Below are 18,321 nucleotides of genomic sequence, written 5' to 3'. Positions count from 1 at the left end.
AGACAAACAGCAAGATTTAATAACTTAATATTCCTAGAATACAGAAACTAACATCTGTACTGATTCATCTGTAGCCTGCAGGTATTTGCAGATCTGTGCATGTATGCCTTTATATACAGTACATAATAAAAAGTGAATGAGGACAGGCTGACTTCATTCTGTATTGCTCATGGGATTCTTGTACCACATTAAAGGAATCATGTTCACAAAACTACATGTGTGACATGAAATAGCATTGCATTCATTTATTATTTATCACATGTTGCGAGGCTGTTTAATGTTATGTCTCTGTTGAGTTGTGTTGATGGACTGTGTGATCATCCTCTTTGAATATTGCTTCTTTTTTTATTCCAGATATCTATTAACACCACCAACGCTCAGCCTTTAGGCCAGCAGCTAGTGGCCTTCACCAGCAGGGCGGCGCACTTCACCGACGTCATGGACGTCATCTTTGTCACACACCTGGTGGAGAGACTGACGAGGCTGGTGGAGAAGCGCAGAGATGTAAGAGTGAATACACAGAGATGCACCACAGCCAGTTTACACCATAACATGTGAACGTGATCTAGGACTTAATCCAAGATTGATATTATTTGTGAAATCTTTAGGATTCAGAGAATTACTTTTTATATTATATTGCAACGGAAAAAATTTATGACAATATGGGAAAGATAGATAAGGTGCATCACACTTGTACGTCCATCATTTGTGTAATGTCATTTTTTTTAATGTCTATCTGTGTTCGAGTATCATGCAGGTACACCACAACTTTTTGGATTTAGTTATTTGGATTGGTTTAGTTTCTCTGTTTTGTGTTGTGCGTATTATTATTATTTATTTATTTGTTTTATGGGATGCCTATGGTTTGATTTACTTCAGTGGTCCTCTATTGCCTCTGTATTATCTGTTTTAACTCAGATTCATTACTTTTGGTTACAATTACGTCTGACACAAGGCTTGGATGGAAAAGAACAATAACCCATCACATAAACATAACAACACAATAAAAAAAAGGATGACAAAATAAAGGAACACTTTCCTTTGAAGAAGTCTGATACTGCCCCCCCCCCCGTACTTCTCTCATTCTTACATTACAGTACATTCTTACGGTATTCATGCATTTGCTTGCTTACAGTTTTTTGAAAGCTATGTTTTGCTGTTGCATTAAAAGATGAGGTTTATCAGGAAACCTTTGACCAGCTCATCTAAAGAAAGCAAGGGTTTCTTAAGAGCCCTAATTGAGCAACCAGAAAAGGACACTTGAGCGAGAGCCCTAAAAGACATGGCAACACGCTGTCGTCATTCCGGCTTCAATCCTTCAATCGATTCCAGACAGCTTAACTTTTCACCTCATACGCTTTCCTCTTGCCCATGGCGGCGATGGACTCTGAATGACAATTATGGTTATGAAGATGCATCTCTTTTTGGGCAAGCCACGTTTTTACCTTGAGTGAACCGCTCCTCTGTCTTCGGCCAGAGGCAATCGCAGGGCTTTGCGTAACGCTGAAGGTCAGGTTTTGTGGAGGGGGAGGGTGTCGAGCTTAGTCAGTGAAAAGAATCAATATTAGCTCTCACTTGTCCAATTAGTCATCATAGGTCACTCTGGAGGAGATATTATGAGGAGATACTTTGCGTTTTATCATTCCTAAGACAATGGTGGGAAGACCACCCTCATTCATCCCATAGAGAACAGTCAAATGAAGCAACAATGAGAAGTACAGTAAGTAAATAGCAAACTGCCATCTCAAGGAAGTGATTATGCCCCATTGGAGCTGCTAATCTAAATTAAATCTCCCTATAATGAATGAAGCCACCGTTGCCTCCCTCACAGTTGCGACTGGAGATTATAAATGCGCCTGTTGTTGCGGATATGATTGATGTGCATGATGAGTCTGCCTCTTGGAGTGTGTGTGTGTGTATGTGTGTGTGTGTGGGCTTTGTACGTACAGTTTATATGTAATTGTGAACGTGCTTCCATTTGCATACATGTCTGCTTGTGTTTCCACAGTTGGGGGACTATATATCAGACATAGCCAGCAACATGATGCTAGTGGAGGAGCACATCCTGTGGATGGCCCAGAATGAGGCCAGGGCGTGCACTCGCATCGTCCAGTGTGTGGAGCGCATCGCTGACCTGGCACTGACTGGAGACAATCAGGCCATTTCTAAGGTATGGCAGGACGACCATACACAGGGCTTAAAGTATTCCGGTACCGTGCCGGATCTCCGGCGTAACGCTGTGCAAGAAAAAAAATGAAAAATGAAAAGTCAATATACTTGGGAATTTGTTGTGGATACGGTTTATCATGTTCGAGGTAATAAAGTTCACCTACCAATGGTATGAGAGGAAAGCAGTTCTTGCTCTGAACCCAACCAGACACTGAACCTAACCAACTTCACTAGCCAATCAGGAGCCGAGCGGGGCGGGTCTTGGCACCACTGGCAGTGTAGGATCCAGCGTAGGATCCATGTGCTGGAGGAAGCTACTGTCTGCCATCAGCTGTAAAAAAAAAAAAAAAGTTGCTCTCTCGTCATGAATTGGACCCCGGTCATAAAGCTGCTGTCCGCGCACCCCAGCATACAACTACGTTACCGGGAGCGGCAGTTACGGTTGACACTCTGTCATCAATGACTGACCGTATCTGCGATCAAAAATACATGTGTGCACATTCATTGCTGAACATGATCTGTCCTTCACAATTTCTTTGTTTACATCCCAAAAAGAACGAAGAAATAAGTGATCGTGGTCTTCTTGATTTCACTTAAGACTTCAGTTTACCAGTTCTTTAAGCACTTCAGTGTTACTGAATTTTTTTTTATCTTCAATATTTATTTATTTCCCATTATTATCTGTTTTTCAGAAGGAAACATTTAAATGTTGCTATAGTGTTGCAGTATTGTTTACAGTTGTATTTTACATTGCACATACTTTTATAGAGAATAGAGAAAAATGTTATATGTGTATGTGCAAATCTTTTTTTCCAAATTATAATTGTCCAGAAGTTGCTCGCACTTTATAGCTGTTGCACTGTTAAAAAAAAAAAACAAAAATACAAAATAACAACAACATTTCAGGCTCAGGAATTCTTTTGACTTTAAGCCCTGCATACAGTAACACCCACACTCAGCCACAGTCATCAGGGCAGAGGTTGATTATCTGACTAAACGTCCCGTAGCTTTACCTCTTTTCTTGAGGTTTAGAATAATGAGCAGTTAATTTGGCTCGAGCAGATAGCTCGAATGAGGCTAGAGAAAGATAAATTGCTTCCTCTCTTTGTTTCTTCTCGCTTCCGTCTATTTTTTTCCCTCCTGCTGTCACTTGGGATAAAAGCATCTGCTAAATGACTAATATAAAAATCTCTGCCCTCCCCTCTCTTCCGCCACTCTGTCCCCCACTCCTAATCCTTGGCCTCCCTCCATCAGGTGTCTGCTAACATAGCCCTGGAGGCCTTTTTGATCCGGCCATCTAACTTCCTCGGCCTGTCCTGCACGGCACTCCAACGGCCCCCCTCATCTGCCCCCTCCCCCGTCCCTGACAGCCACTACCACACTGACAAGGGCGCTAGCAGAGAACGTGATGCCGTGGGGGAATCTTGGCTCAACTTCAAATGCCACACTGTCAACAACAGCGGCTCACCGGCCAGTCAGCTCAGCAAGGTAAGGGCACAAGTTAATAAATAGCGTGAAACTCTCTAAAATATGCTATTGCTGCTCTTTTGCTCACCTCTGTTGGTGAAATCCAGCGGATCTGGCCTGAGGTCAGGGAATGGCGTTTCTCTTTTTCACTCTTAGCTGGGTTTTTTTTGTAAAGGCCACACACACTTGTATTTCTTGACACTCTGTTCAAATGCATGCATGAGAGAAGAAGGACAGAAGATGTTCTAACAGCATTTGAGAAAGAATAAAATATGAGACTGGGAGTACAACTTGTACAGTGGCTCGTGGGCACAATAAAACGAATTTTCCGACATCGCACAGTTGAAGCATGTGAGAAGGATTACCACCTGCCCTTAAGTCTCTTGTTGCCTATTTGTCTCGGCAAGATGACACCTTGTTTGGCTTTGTTGGCACACCATAGATCAGCTGGTGATAGGTGGGGTTGTAGCGAGGGTATGGCCCCGCAAATAGGACGGTAATTTGGGAGTCAGAGAATGTGGGCCACTCCCCTGTGATGGATAAGATGGCCTTGCATAACCGTCACATTATATCAGCTGCAGGCTCACCACGGCTCCGGTTGTGGCTGTCCCAAATGACAAATACCACGTCAAACAGATGAGAGGCGCTCTGCAGGCAACACACTCGGCTCACCTCTCACCGAAGTGGCCAGTCTCTGCAACATCTGAACAGTTTCCACCCTCTAGCTATTCAGTGTGCAGTCCGCCGAATTCATCAGTGTGCGTGTGTGAGTGAGTTCGCTGTCTGTGCGTGTTAGTGTGTGTATCAGTGGGTGTGTGTTTATCTTTCAGTCTGCTGGCTTATTTCATTTTCCCCCCATCTTCTTCTTCTCTGGTGAGATGGTGTCACGTCTCTGCGGTTTTTGATCGCAAATTGTAGCACTTAGTTCTGGCTCCAGGCTGTATGTAGCATGCGTGCATGTATGTATGTATTTCTAGAAGATGAGCGAGGTCAGCTGTATCATGGGGAGGACGATACCGCAGATGGGCAGAAAAAAAACAAACAAACAAAGAAAAAAAGATATACAAACAAAAATATGTTGAAGCTGGATTCTCACACTGTGTCTTTGAGTAGCACAAACTGTACGAGCATGAAACTCCCAGTATGATGGATTTGGCTTTTCACAGTAAGTATGAGATGATGTGTTGGCGTGTGGTGCACTCTAAAGCTTCTCATCGTTGCCTAATCTCAAGTAAGAGTCTTAGTTTAGTTTAGTATGTAAGAAAGGAAGCTTCTATCTGTCCTCTTCACTATTTTAATTTTGGGTTTTTGCCATGAAATTTGTGACCAAAATGAAATGTTTCATTCTACACAAATGTGGCATTTTGTCTTGCTTTTGTGTGAAATTCTTTTGGCATCTCAGTTGAAACAGACTTTCTCTAAAATATACTCAGCCTTCTTGTGTTTGTTAAGGCGGCGTATCAGCCGTTGCCATGCTCTGCAACAGCATGAAGATATATTTAGTGATATCTCTTGGCACAAGTAGGAGCCATTATGGTCATGGTTGGACTCTAACGAAGTTCAGTTTTGTTTTTGGGTCCAAGTTGGTAAAATGTGGAAGTTTGTTAAGATCTTCGTGTGAGGCTAAAAGTCTTTCTAGGTCTTTCTTTTTGGCAGCAACCAGTTAACAAACGGATCAGGTCAGCGTTAAGCTAAATATCAAATACGAATACGTACTGCCATGTAAAAACAGGAGCAATAGACAGGAATGATTACAAGCCACCTGCTTAAACATTTATCTGGAAACCATCGAATCATTTTCAAGTTACTCAACTTAAGCTGCACGTGCCAGTGCAACTGGTTCATCTTCAAGTGCAGCATAGTGCTACGAAGATTAACCAGCAATTATTAAGTAGACGTTAAATGATAGAGTAGAATTAATACTATATACTGTACAACATGTTAGACTCATTTCAGCAGCTCCTCACAGCAAGAGGGAAAACTAAAGTCCTGGAGAACAGACAGAATGAGGGATTCAGATTCTATAAAAAGCTATTGAACCTAAATCCTGGACAGCGGGAGAGTCTCAGCTGTTATTAACAGTGGATTTGTTTGACATCTCAATCAAGTCCTTTTTTTTTTTTTTTTAAGCAAATGACATTGTGTATGTGAGATCAGAGGAACCTCACAATGGTCAAACCAGCTAGCTGTGAGGATGGAGTCCCGCTAAAGCTCACTGGCTTCACTGCATTAGATGAATTTCTCACCCAAGTTGAGAAATTATAACTCAAGCATTTATTCAGTTAACACGTGTTTCCATCACACATTATTCATACACTCCATGTTTGACTTTGCATGCACTGATGCTGCCTGTTAATATTTTTTTCTCCAAGTGAAATAAACCAAAGTCTTTGCAGTTCTTACTGCAAGAAAGCAAACAGGTTAATAATAGAGGTTCTCCATTATGTTAATAATAAGCATGTGCTTTGTAATTGCTTCTCCAGATAATCACTTATATCCTGACTGTATCACCTGTATCACCAGTATTAAGCAGTGCTATTATGTGTACATTACTACCTTAAGACCGTGATGGGGATTATTACTGTATCAGTGGCGAGCTGGCATGAAGAAATCATAATAATAGAAAGGCTACAGTACATTAGAGGTCGTAGCCATACTGTATCTCCATTAAGATAATCTTGATTTAACAAGGCTAAGAACATCACGTAATAAATGAAGTGGCCAATTTACTGAGGGAGTGCTTGTAGGTGGAGAGAGGGTCACACACATTCAATTTCAATCAGACTCAAAAGGTGCTTTACTTGATTATTGTCTTAATATGACGAAGAGACTATATTGTACATATAGGCATGTGAACTTAATGATACTTTAAAGAGATGATAATGCACAACAGCCCAGGATAAAAAGACATCAGTAAGGAATCTTTGTAACCACTGTCTGTGCTCAAACTTCGGAAGAAATGCTGCTGATATTTTGCATTTTGGCATTTTATTCAGGAGGTCAGTCTGTCTTGAGGTCTTGCTTTTCAGGACTTGATATGTTTGGATAATTGTTTCGAAAAAAAAAATCTCTTGAAAAGTCAGTTTTTTGGCATGAGATGAAGAAGTGTAACACTATTTCCAGCTCATTTAGCGTGCAGAATGAACACAGCTTGTCCTCCCTGGGCGATTCGCACTCTCACACCTCACGAGCCGCCCAGCTTCACAGCTCCTGCTCCTCTGGAACAGTTGTGGGGTGAGGAGCAGTGCCCTGCATGAGAGCACTTTAATGGTAATTGTTGAGGGACTTGAACAGCCTATAAAATGGCTCTAATCTATTCAAGCTATCACCATCCTGCAACGGCATATTAAAATTTCTCCCTACCTTTCGCAGGGCTTGTGGGAAAGACTTCACCAATTACTGGTCATGTTGTTGCGAGACTTCATGTGTGTTTTCATGCGTGTGTGGTGACATCATTTCAATCGGGACAGACAAAATGAAAGAAGGGTTTAAAGAGCTATTGAATGAATTTATTTGGCATCGTGTATTCAACAGGAAAAATTAAAGGGATATGAGAGGAGTCTTTGGTGATTATTATTATTTAGCTATCATTTAACAGGGATAGTCACGGCATGAGTCATACAGAAATCCTCCAGTGGAGTCTAGACACTGGTGGTGGTGAGAGAGAGAGAGAGAGAGAAAGAGAGAGAGAAAAAAACAGACGGGCTGAAGATCTGTATGGATGTGACGTTGAGCGGGATTGTTGCTAAGCTCAGCAGAAGGATCAGGTGGACGGCTGGTACTGATGGACACTGGAGGTAATAGGGTGAAGGCAGTTTTGCATCGATCTGACTCTTAAAAAAAAAACAGAAAGCAGCAGAGAAAGGGAGACTCATTTGACAACAATGAGATGATTGGCTCACAGAGGTCATGGCAAAGTCTAACTGGTTGAACTGAAAAGTTCAAGAGCTTCACCTGTAACCTCTTTGTTGTCCACATCTCTACATCTATGAGCCCACCCAAACTCTGTGTTGTCTACTTCATTTAGTCATTCATAAGGTTCACCTTCCTGACTGTGAAAGGTGGAAACGGTCTTTATGTGTGGTTTGTCCAGTCTTTGTAGGTCTCAACGAGCCTTCAGTTATGTTCCGATGCTTACGTTACAGATTTCTGGTTTCTTAAACTCTGTGTGAAGTACACCAGGAGAGAGTAGACGCCGCAGCTTCTGGTGTCTCAGCTCTAGTTTTTTCCAACAAGACACCGATGGGATGTTTGCTCCAACCCAGCAGGTACATTAGTGTAACGTTAGAAATACGTTGGACTCTAACGACTCTAACGTCGGGGAGATGTTAAATTTTGGTCGGAAATGAAAATTGGATTGACGTCAAAATCCGGCGTTGGCTAAATGTCATTGAGTGCTGTCTAGAATGTTGAGATGTATGAGAACCGTCGAGACCAGCCGTCGTCAGTATTGTATATGTCAAGTTGACATTTGCATTAGAGTAGGGGTGGTTTTAAATGGTGTTAAACAGGCTCTAGGGCTAAATTATTGAAATTATCGATATGCTCCAACATTATTGGTTCTACTCATGGTATTGGAGAAATTAAGAAAATAGATTTCTTCCTTATTATTTCCACATAAAAGTCATCCTCAACATTTTATCCCAGTAACTCTGTTTCTGATTAAGACATTCATTTATGATGCATTTTCACCATTCACACACACACACACACACACACACACACACACACACACACACACACACACACAATGCGGCGAGAACTAAACATGCAAAAGTGTGGTTACATTTCCCTGGAGTCGATGCTGACAGTGCTCACTGCCACAAGTGCAACAAGTCTTTTGCATGTCAGGGCAGAAACACGAACAATCTATCAAAACATCTAGAGAAGGTCCATCACGTACAGGCGGAGAAATGCAGTTTTGCCTAGCTCGTAGTTCATCTGTCGTCTCTCCAGATATGTTAAATATGTTAGCAGTCTGGAGGCCACACACTGAGTTCATTTATATGAACATGGGTTAATGATTAAAAGTAACCATCATCATCAGTGTTATAGGTGTCTGAAATGGTCAGCGCATCATCTGAACATTGTCCTGACATTGACTTTTGGTCACCTGACACTGCAACCTATAATCAACCAAATATCAACATGCACTGACGTTGGTGGCCATCTGCCTGCAGGGAACGTATCAAATCAAATCAGATTCTGATACATACAGTATACAGTCCTATATATGAATGCTCCAAACATCAAGAGTAAGTGTTGCCATGACAATAAGTAAACTGCACATCATTCAGCTGAGACAAATCTCACAATTCTGGGTCTCACAGCAGGCTGCCTAAGCCAGTGTTAAGTTGCAGGAGGAGATACAGCAACAACAAAAAAAGAAAAGCAAAAAACACTAAATAGTGTTTGAAAAGATGCATCAAATCAAAACTGTGATTTAGACGTAGTAGCAGATATAAATCTGATGTGTATAAAAGAAAAGAAATAGTATGAGCAGCAATTCTGAGTAGCGAATGAAGGTCTGTCTTTTATGTTAAAGTAGCCATCTTTTTCTCCACCAGGAGTATGAACTTTGTGAGAGTTAAATACATTTGGTATATCAGGACACACACACACACACACACACACACACACGACAAGCACAACAAACGACAAACACAAGCCAACACACACAAAACACACACACACACACACACACACACACACACACAATCTCCCCAATGACTCATCAGTCAGCCTGTCTAACACTGCTCAGTTTAACAGCACACTGTGAAGACTGCAACAGACATTCAGCACCACAGCTTGTTATTGAGCAAAGACACAAACAGGCAGTAAAGAGGAACTAATCTGGAAAAAATTCACAGTTGTCATCACATAAGTAATCAGAAATTCTCTTCCAACCCAAGCTGTTGTAGATTCATCAGGAGTCAAGTTTAAAGCAGTGGTTTTATTTCTTCTTTTTTTTTTAAATCATTATGTGAGCTTACGTATGTTGACATATCAGTTTGTTGTCAAATAGTTCATCAAATGATTGTTTTTTTTTCAGTGTATGTAAGTGACGTTAGCATACATGTCTGTATTGACCTGCTACGGCTTGCAGCAGCAGTCTGGTACCAGTTTCTAATGAACAAGAACAGTAGCACACAAAACTTTTTAAGAAGCAGCTTTATAAGTGATTAACAGGCTCGCTCCTACAAACCCACAGACTTTCCCCATAAACCTCTTTTCCAGGCTGTTCCCTCCATCCTCGTGTAGCTGACTGATTGGCTGAGTGATCTGCTCTCTGTCTCACTCTGGCAGAAGCTCCACACCGTTTAGAGCCATTTTGGGTCCAACTGGACTAAGACACACAGCATATGGCCCTGCTGCGCCAACACCTTGCCAAAAAGTGGCGTAATAAAACACAGCCTTACAACATCGGCGCCCTACATAGTGCACTCTGGTGGAGAGGTGTACATCTCCTGATTGATTTTTCTGTGTTTACACATATACATTTTGTGTCAAATGTTTTTAGATTGTAATATGGGAAAGGTCATAAGACAAAATCTTAACTTTTTCTCTTCCTAGGTTTAACATGAACTTTTAAGTTAAATGCTACACAATAGTGCCCCTGATGTACTTGTGTATATATGTACAGTATGTATGAAGGGAGAAATTCTTCTTCTGGTGCTTTAATAGAAATCCATAAAACACTCAGGTATCTTGAGCTTCCCAGTAGCCGAGTGGTCTAATGTAATGAGTCCAGCCGGGACTGTATGTCATCTTTTTGCCAATGTTCCTTGTCGGTCTCTGTCAGCCTACAAATAAACACCACAATACCAGAGAAACATGGTCTCCCAGGTATTTCACATTACTTTCTCGACCTTTGAAGCAGCTTAGATGTTCCACCCTGAAAACACATTAAAATTTACTGAGGCAACTGGTGTGAGAGGAACTGTTCTGACAACTTCACTCTGCAGATGGATACATTTAGTCAGATTTACGTGACAGGAGAAGAGGGTCCAGTACTGACTCTGTTCAGGCACATTTAGGATGATTTGTTATTTAAAACAAGACACAGTGTCTGCTCAGAGCCCAACACAAAGTCGCTATAGTAACATGTAAAATGGAAGGAAGTAGATTTGAAGCCTAGAAATACAATTTGTACGACTTAAAAATGCAGCTAAAATGCCTGTTCACTGTAAGAGTCTACAACCATACCAGGTCTTTAGGCACATCGATGGTCTACGTTAAATGCTAATGGCCTTGGCATCAACATTTGTCTCAGGTGATCCGATCACATGTGGACAGCTCCAAGTACGTCACACCTGGCATTAGAATGTGTTTCCACATGCATCTTTAGTGGCCACTTGCAAATGCAAATGCAAATAAACACGACTAATCAGACTGTGGTAGAGGACGTCAGTTGAGTAGGTGGTTCTTCACGGTGGCATATGGCACATTTGTGTTCATACTGCCAAAAGGATGTGACCCGGACCACTTGTGAATGTGGTCTGAGCGATCAGATCTCACATACGTCCTCAAAGCGCCTTGGGTGCGTTCACACCTGTACTTAGAGCTGACCACTTGTGATTGGATCAGCTGAGATGGATGTTAATACCAGGTCTGAACAGGGCCTATGCCGCTTACATACATTGAGAGTGTTAGCATCAGTCTATGGTTAGCACTAAACGCAGTATAGCTGAGACTGACTGCAGGTATTTGGCCATAAACCAAAGTAGTGGATAAATCTTTTGTAAAATCCTCCCTGTGGGCACCATGGACTTCTGTAACAAACTTAATGTCAATCCATCCTACAGTTGTTTCCTAAAGTTTCTGTCCCACAGTGGTGGACTGACCAACGTTTCCATCGCTACACGCCACTAACAAGGCTAAAAACATTAGTTTCTGTATGTTTGTTTGAAGGACATTAATTAGAAAAGCTGACTTGTCTATTGATCTTGTAGATGCCCCTATTGAGTGTTGCTGTGTAGGCAGACAAATAAATCAATCAGTGGCAGTTTACTCTTCAATCCTTATCCATTTGCTTTGCATTTATCTGAATTAGTGTGCACGCTCAGATCGTGCCTGAATTGACCTGACCTAGTTATCTCTTTAACTGGGTTTAGAGAACTAGGTGGAGCAATTATACTTTTATACTTGACATGTGCATGTTTTATAAACCTCTTACACCAAACAAACGTGAGAAGTATAATTTTTTTCCCTCTCAGATTCGCAACAGAATTTTATTTTAACATCTCTGTGTCTACCTCTCCCACATATTAATGTTACAACATTGCAAAGATGGATTATATGAAAATGAACACAGTCACTGACTCACTGAGTTGCATTTGATCGCAGACACAATTTTTATCTGGCAGATACTGTTTCAAATGTCTGCTTAACACCTAATTGGTAGGGATAAATCTGAAACAGCGAATGCTTTGTTTATTGATCGTTTCCAAAAAAGTCATCATCCAAAAGCGTACGCCTCCCTCTGTCTCCCAGCGCTCATCTCCACACACAGAAAGGTGGCTGTGACACACTTGCTTCAAATATTTGTGAACAAATTCTTGCAGATGTTGGATTAGATGAGAGGTTGTGTATTTTCAGGTGACTGACATTTTTCACAGTGTGATTATGGTGCATTTGCAAAGGTTGTATCAGAACAGAAGAGGCCTGATCAGTTAAAATCATTTGAAATTTGAGTGTATTTTGGTCTGCAGTCAATAACAGAGAAAGTAAGGTAAACTACTAATACAAAACATGGCCAATGGCTAATTCTTGACTCCATTTGCTGGCAGGTGGAGATTGACTTTTTGTAACTGAACACAGTTGAAGGTGTTTGTTTGCTTTTCTAAATGATTATGTCATTGTTAAACTGTAGGTAAAAATAGCAGGCTTGGCTGAAGAGCGTGGAGCTAGTGCTATTAGCCAATCAAATAATTAGCTATTAAATATATAGCTATCCAATGAGAACCACACAAAATTACTTTCAGACGTGGTTGATTTTTGATGTGTTTGATTAATTTGGACATCCAGTCAGCTCATTGTAGAGGGAGGAAAGGGCTTTTGAAATTAGTCATGTCGCTGCAGTGAAGCTGCTGCTAGCTTGCGGGTCTGGGGGAAAGATGCAGGGGGGGAATTAGAGAGTAGAAAATAAAGAGAGCTGCAGAAACAAGAAAGGTAAGAGTGAGACAGATTGTTGATTGTGGGACAGAACTAGAGAACTGAAATTGCTCAGCATTTCAAACCCCCCCCCAGCCAAACAGTATGAGCTATACTCTTTCCTGTTTAGCTAGATTCTGCTTATCAACACTAGAAGCAGGAATTCTAAGGTAGATATTTTATGATATTTACAATGGAAAAGCAAGATAAAAAATGACTCAAATGAACAACTAATCATTTTAATTTGACTACATATAGAATTTTGTTGGTAAATGTAGTAGTCCACCTCATGTTGTGGATTCTGTGCAGGTTAACCCAATGAAGCCTCCATATCTTCCTCTACAAACACAAAAGAACTTAAGCAAAGATTAGAATAATCTAAAAATAATTGTGTCTTGCATAAATATGCTTACTTCTTCTTTCCCTTTCTGTTTATCATCCTGTCCCCCGGGTTGGAAAAACTCCATCAGATCCAGCTGTGAGCTTATTGACATCCATCAGTCACAATTCTACCTGACAGACTTAAACCTGAGTCAACTGTCTGCGTCACATCCAAAACAAAATCTTTAAATCTGCAATTAAAATGAGCTTTTGAAAAAAAAAAAATCCCTGTTTTCAGCATCTTTTCAGCATCTTTTCAGATTACTGTGTGTCTGTCAGCTGACCTTTAGTTGGTATCACACGGTTTAATGCCACGGTGTCACTTTGTTTGGAACAGATTCTGAACTAATTATCCCTAAGTTACACAAACATATGGCATCTTATCCTATTTCCCAAGTCAGTGGGCATTATCCTTGAACTGAATTGCAGAATGTATGGTTCATTGAGGATGACAGTTTGGGACAATATTTACCACTTTAGATCTCCCTCTTCCTTGTCATTGACAGGTAATTAGTGGAAGCCTTTAGGCTGAACGGGCGGAGTATTCCCGACTCCCTCTCTCCTCAGATAGCCTCTCTCTGCTCCACAGAGCTCCACTGCTTTTTAATTACACACACCCAGCTCTGCGTGGGTGTGTGTTTGTTTGTTTTTTTTTTTTTTTTTTGTTGGTTTTTTCAAGGGGGGGTGTATGTGGTTGTGTATGTGGATATATTTGTGCTTTTTGGTGCAAGGGTGTGTTTGGGTGTGTGTGTGGGTGTGTGTGTCTCTGTGTTAGCCGCCCTCCAGGTTAAGACTCTATCTGGGGACACTGGTGTAGAAGAATAGAGCCGGTGGGGCTGGAGCACAGTAAACGAATTCTCTGTGTCAGCACAGGCATCTAAGACAACCAAATATGACCCAGTTTGTCCCGATTCAGTAAACATGGAGCTTTGTGAATGTGAATGCTTAATGTCCTGATAATTCGCGTCTAATTGGAATATGTTAGGGATGCGTTGTGTACAGTTCTCTAATAAGCAATGGAGGATTTAAAGTACTTAACTCCAACATGAATTGCGAAAGGACTCTTCATTAGCTCGTTGACCTGCGTCTCTGTGAGGGGGGGGGGTGGCGGGTGTGTGAGGTGGGGGGTGGGGGGGGCAGATTGAGGAAATCATCCCTCCACATTTGACATGCAAACGACTGGAGGTTAATTGCATGGGTGTTGAACTGCAGTTAAGTGTCGAAGTCAAATGGCAATGAGCATTAACACTGGATGGGTATTAAGGTTTTATTAGTTCACGTTATGCTTCATAATGAAGAGTGGGCGTGTTGTGCATGTGTGCCGTCTTGGTTGGGTGGGTGTATAAATCAGAGATGCATATTTGTGTGTGTCTTCACAGGGGAATATACACTCCAGTTTATTAGGTACACCTGGTTTTTTTGGATTAAGGTAAAATATGTCACAACATACCATAAATGAAGCATTGTGGTCTTACTCCAAATCGTATTCTCCAGACGTGAAGGAACATGCTTGTACAATACCCAACAGAAATCACATCATCATCATCATTGTTGTATTTTTTTTTTTTTTTTTTTTTTTTTTTTTTTTTTAGAGAAAATGAAATGCAAAAATGACCATTCCAACTAATCGCAATGTGACTTTTTTTTTTTTTTCTTTCGTTCAGCCCTAGCTGTTGTTTTAGAGAGATGTTGATTCACCTTCATGAGGATTTTGAAGAGCTGCCTCTGGGCAGCTGGGGCCCTTCTGTGCCTCTCCACAGTTTGCATGTTCTCCTCTTGCCGAGTACTCCAGCTTCCTCCCACAATCCAGGTTAATTGGCTATTCTAAATTTCCTGTAGGTGTAAGTGTGAATGGTTTTTTTGTCTCTATATGTCAGCCCTGTGATATACTTGCGGCGTGTCCAGGGTGCAACCCCCCCTCGCCCAAAGTCAGCTGGGATAGGCTCCAGCCCTGGAGCCCTATGATATGGCGAACAAATTAATGTTTCTGTTATAAATGGGTTGGAACAAATAATATACGCCTGTCCATATAATGCAATACATATCAACAGTACCACAAACTGCAGTCTCCAAAATAACCATCAAGTTGAATCAACACCTATCTAAACGGAAACTGAAAATTATAACCATCATGACGTTAGGATTTCTAGCACGACTGCTGTACCACACTATACACTACACACTATTTTAGCTACATAAGCTATACCTAATAAACTGCCAACTGAGTGTATTTAGACATACATTTGCACCATTTGTTATGCATACATTCAGGATTGTGTTTTTCTGAGTCTTCAGTATTCGCAGCTTGCACGTATGTGACTGTGCATCCATGCAGATGCATTGTTCTCCACAGTGCAAAGGCATATAGAAATTTTACTCTGTCCCTGAGGAATTGCATCTTTTTTCTCTCTCTTTCTCTCTTCGGTGAAACAAACAGGCCTGTGATGCAGCAGTGAGAGGCCTTGAATGCTAAACACATCATAAGAGAGGAAGGCAGAGTGAGGAGGAGGAGAAGGAGGAGGAGGAGGAGGAGGAGGGAGACAAAAAGAGAACTGGAATTGAAGAAAAAAAAGGAGAAAGGATGCGATAGAGTCAAAAGTGACAAATAAATTACCAGAGTTGGAGAGATGGACATTTCCAGGAAATAGAAAGTGAGAAGTGAGATGAAGAGACTTAGCAGGGGACAAGGGAGGGTGATACTAAGAGCAGGAGAATGAGAAAGAAAAATAGTCCTCTCAATGGCTGGAGATCAGCAGGCCCTGGAGACCCCTGTCCATTTCCACCAAGAAGAAAGACAGAGATTTATTTCCCTTTGTGGACGAGCAGAGGAGTTGATCCTCTCTACTTCCTGTATAAGCTCTGTACTGGACAAACTGTCCCCAACAGAATCATTCCTCCCATCCCATCTTTTCTTAAAATCTACCTCGGGATCACCCGGGTCACTCCTGACCACTCTGATGCACCCACACTTTAACTTTCCTTTCTGCCCCACCCAGTTTGCTGCGATACACCTATTTGTTTTCTATAAGGTTGAATCATTCAGGATGCCCTAGTGTTTAGCGCGGTGCTCACCAAGCCTCTCTGCTGGCTGTGTTGTCCAATGCAGTCTTTTACTGCTGCATAACATGTTTTTTTTTCTCACTCTGCACCACACTGAAGAGATGAATGGACACATTTGCTCATCTCTGACTGTCCCTTTTTTAAAAATACATTTAGCCAAGATCTCATTTTCTCTGTTGTGTGCCACAGTCAGAGACGGCATATTCTCAGCCAGCTATGGTACGTCCTGACAGCTACTGTAGGAGTGACGGCTCTGGCCGGCCCACCACTGTAGGAAAAATAATCCTTAGAAAAATAGGCCATTTTCTATGATGAATTGTATCTGCATCTTAATAGTATCTTCTGTAATCATGTTAAAGAGAGTTTGGCGCCCTGCCTGTAGCCACATTGCAAATCTGCATCACTCATCCCAGTGTCACCTCGATTGTGTAATGTGGAATGGAAAAATTCAGCTTTGTGAAAACTGTTTAACTGTTTAGAAATGACAGAGGGAAGATATTTAGGTTCCTCTTTCACAAATTAAGGCAGATAGTAGGAATTAAAAACTACGGATGTCATTTCAGTTTTCATGTCAGTGCTAAAGTGAATATGCACAGGTTGGTGCTGCCACACAGTCGACTCACCTCAAAATCAAACATATACTGTATGTTTTAAGTTACTTTTAAGTTTGTTTTTAATTCAGGTTGAGAATGATTTTGTGTAACCAGACCTCACGAAAGTCTAGAAGGAAAATATTGGTTAAAAAGAACAGACTCACAGTGTTTTTGTTGCAGCTAATAGCTAATAATTGATGGTAAGGATAACTTGTTTTAGGTAGATAGGAAATGAACTAAGCTGTTTCCAGTTTAATCAGAATGTGATCAGAGTTTTTTCTGAATTTTCTCCTGACCTTTGGGGGCATGAAATGGAAAAAAAAATTGGAAAAAAAATGGACATCTGAATGTTAACAGCAACATCCCTGGTTTCTCTATTAGATAAAGCAAAAGCTCTGTTAGGGCTAGATGATATGATAATGTTTATAATGACATGATACTAATTTGTCAGCTGTCACACTATACCAATGCCATCATGTGTAGTATGAACATTGGAGATAAAGAGTAGTTGTATGCCAATATTGGATTATGACAATATTTTGCATCTCTATATGTAATGAATTACTTTGATGAAGTACTTGTCGGGCATTTTATTTGCTGGACTAACAAAAACAGACATGTCTGGTTACTTTATTGTTGAAGTTTCTCAATTAGTTTTTCAGAAAATGTACTTAATCGCAATATTTTGCTGGAAGGTCCTTAATAGTTAACGCACAAAGACTCTGGCCAGAGGGAGATCAGGACGACCACCCACATGGTGGAAAACCATCCTTGAACAGAGACCAGGTTTAAGATCTCCCTCCGCATATAAGACCTAAATTCTACATCTAATTCACGTGGTAAGAACAAAATCATCTCAGTGAAACAGAGAGAACTGCATCCAGCGAGGAAGGCCACAAGCTGTGACTGAAAGCTATGGAAAATTTCCTTTGGTCAAAATATCACAATGTATACTGATATGAAGTGACGGCATCAGCTACCATTATTTGAGTATGCAGTATACTGCGGCTTGAACAAACAGCAAATAGAATAAAAAAAACATAGATAAAAACAGGTTGATTTTTAAAAGCTCAGGACAGTCGACTGGAAATGCAGCACATTATCTGTTCCTCTTATGTTTGATAATCTCAATTTCTTCTGGGTGTTAATAACTGTGAGAGAAAAGTCTCCTGCACACCGTTGATCACTTGTACTCACTTTGTTTACCCTTACCACTGAATGTTAATAGTTAAGAGGTATAGAAGTGCACCAGGCAACAGTTATATTGGGCTCTTAGAAGCCACAAGCACCACCCACCTGTTTGCACAGCATCTCCATCTCTAGGACTCAGCAGCCATAAACTAACTAACTGTGTAATGCAGACTGAAATTTGAATCCTCGTCGTGCTAAAAAAACGAGACTGTTTTCCTGGAGAGTTGACACTGTTGATTCACAGGTTTTCAGCCAACAGCACCAATATGGTTCGTGTCCCAGTGTAACTCTGAAAGTGAATGAGCGA

General features: G+C 41.0%; 2 protein-coding genes across 2 annotated transcripts in view; both read left to right on the top strand.

Moving 5' to 3' along the window:
- The window catches only part of LOC111220775 (adhesion G protein-coupled receptor A2-like), a 57,810-nt gene extending 57,252 nt beyond the window's left edge, over nt 1–558 (top strand). The window contains exon 10 of the mRNA XM_022743994.1: nt 355–558. Coding sequence (XP_022599715.1) covers nt 355–558 — 204 coding nt within the window. The remainder of the gene's footprint in view (nt 1–354) is intronic.
- Nucleotides 559–2,015: 1,457 nt separating this feature from the next.
- Nucleotides 2,016–18,321, top strand: part of adgra1 (adhesion G protein-coupled receptor A1) — a 103,298-nt gene continuing 86,992 nt past the window's right edge. The window contains exons 1-2 of the mRNA XM_022743806.1: nt 2,016–2,170; nt 3,424–3,657. Of these exons, the coding sequence (XP_022599527.1) occupies nt 2,042–2,170; nt 3,424–3,657 (363 nt within the window). The 5' untranslated portion in view covers nt 2,016–2,041. The remainder of the gene's footprint in view (nt 2,171–3,423; nt 3,658–18,321) is intronic.

The sequence above is a fragment of the Seriola dumerili genome, unplaced genomic scaffold (genome assembly GCF_002260705.1).
Source record: "Seriola dumerili isolate Sdu_G_001 unplaced genomic scaffold, Sdu_1.0 BDQW01000073.1, whole genome shotgun sequence".
Lineage (NCBI taxonomy): Eukaryota > Metazoa > Chordata > Actinopteri > Carangiformes > Carangidae > Seriola > Seriola dumerili.
This window is presented reverse-complemented; position numbering and strand designations above follow the sequence as displayed.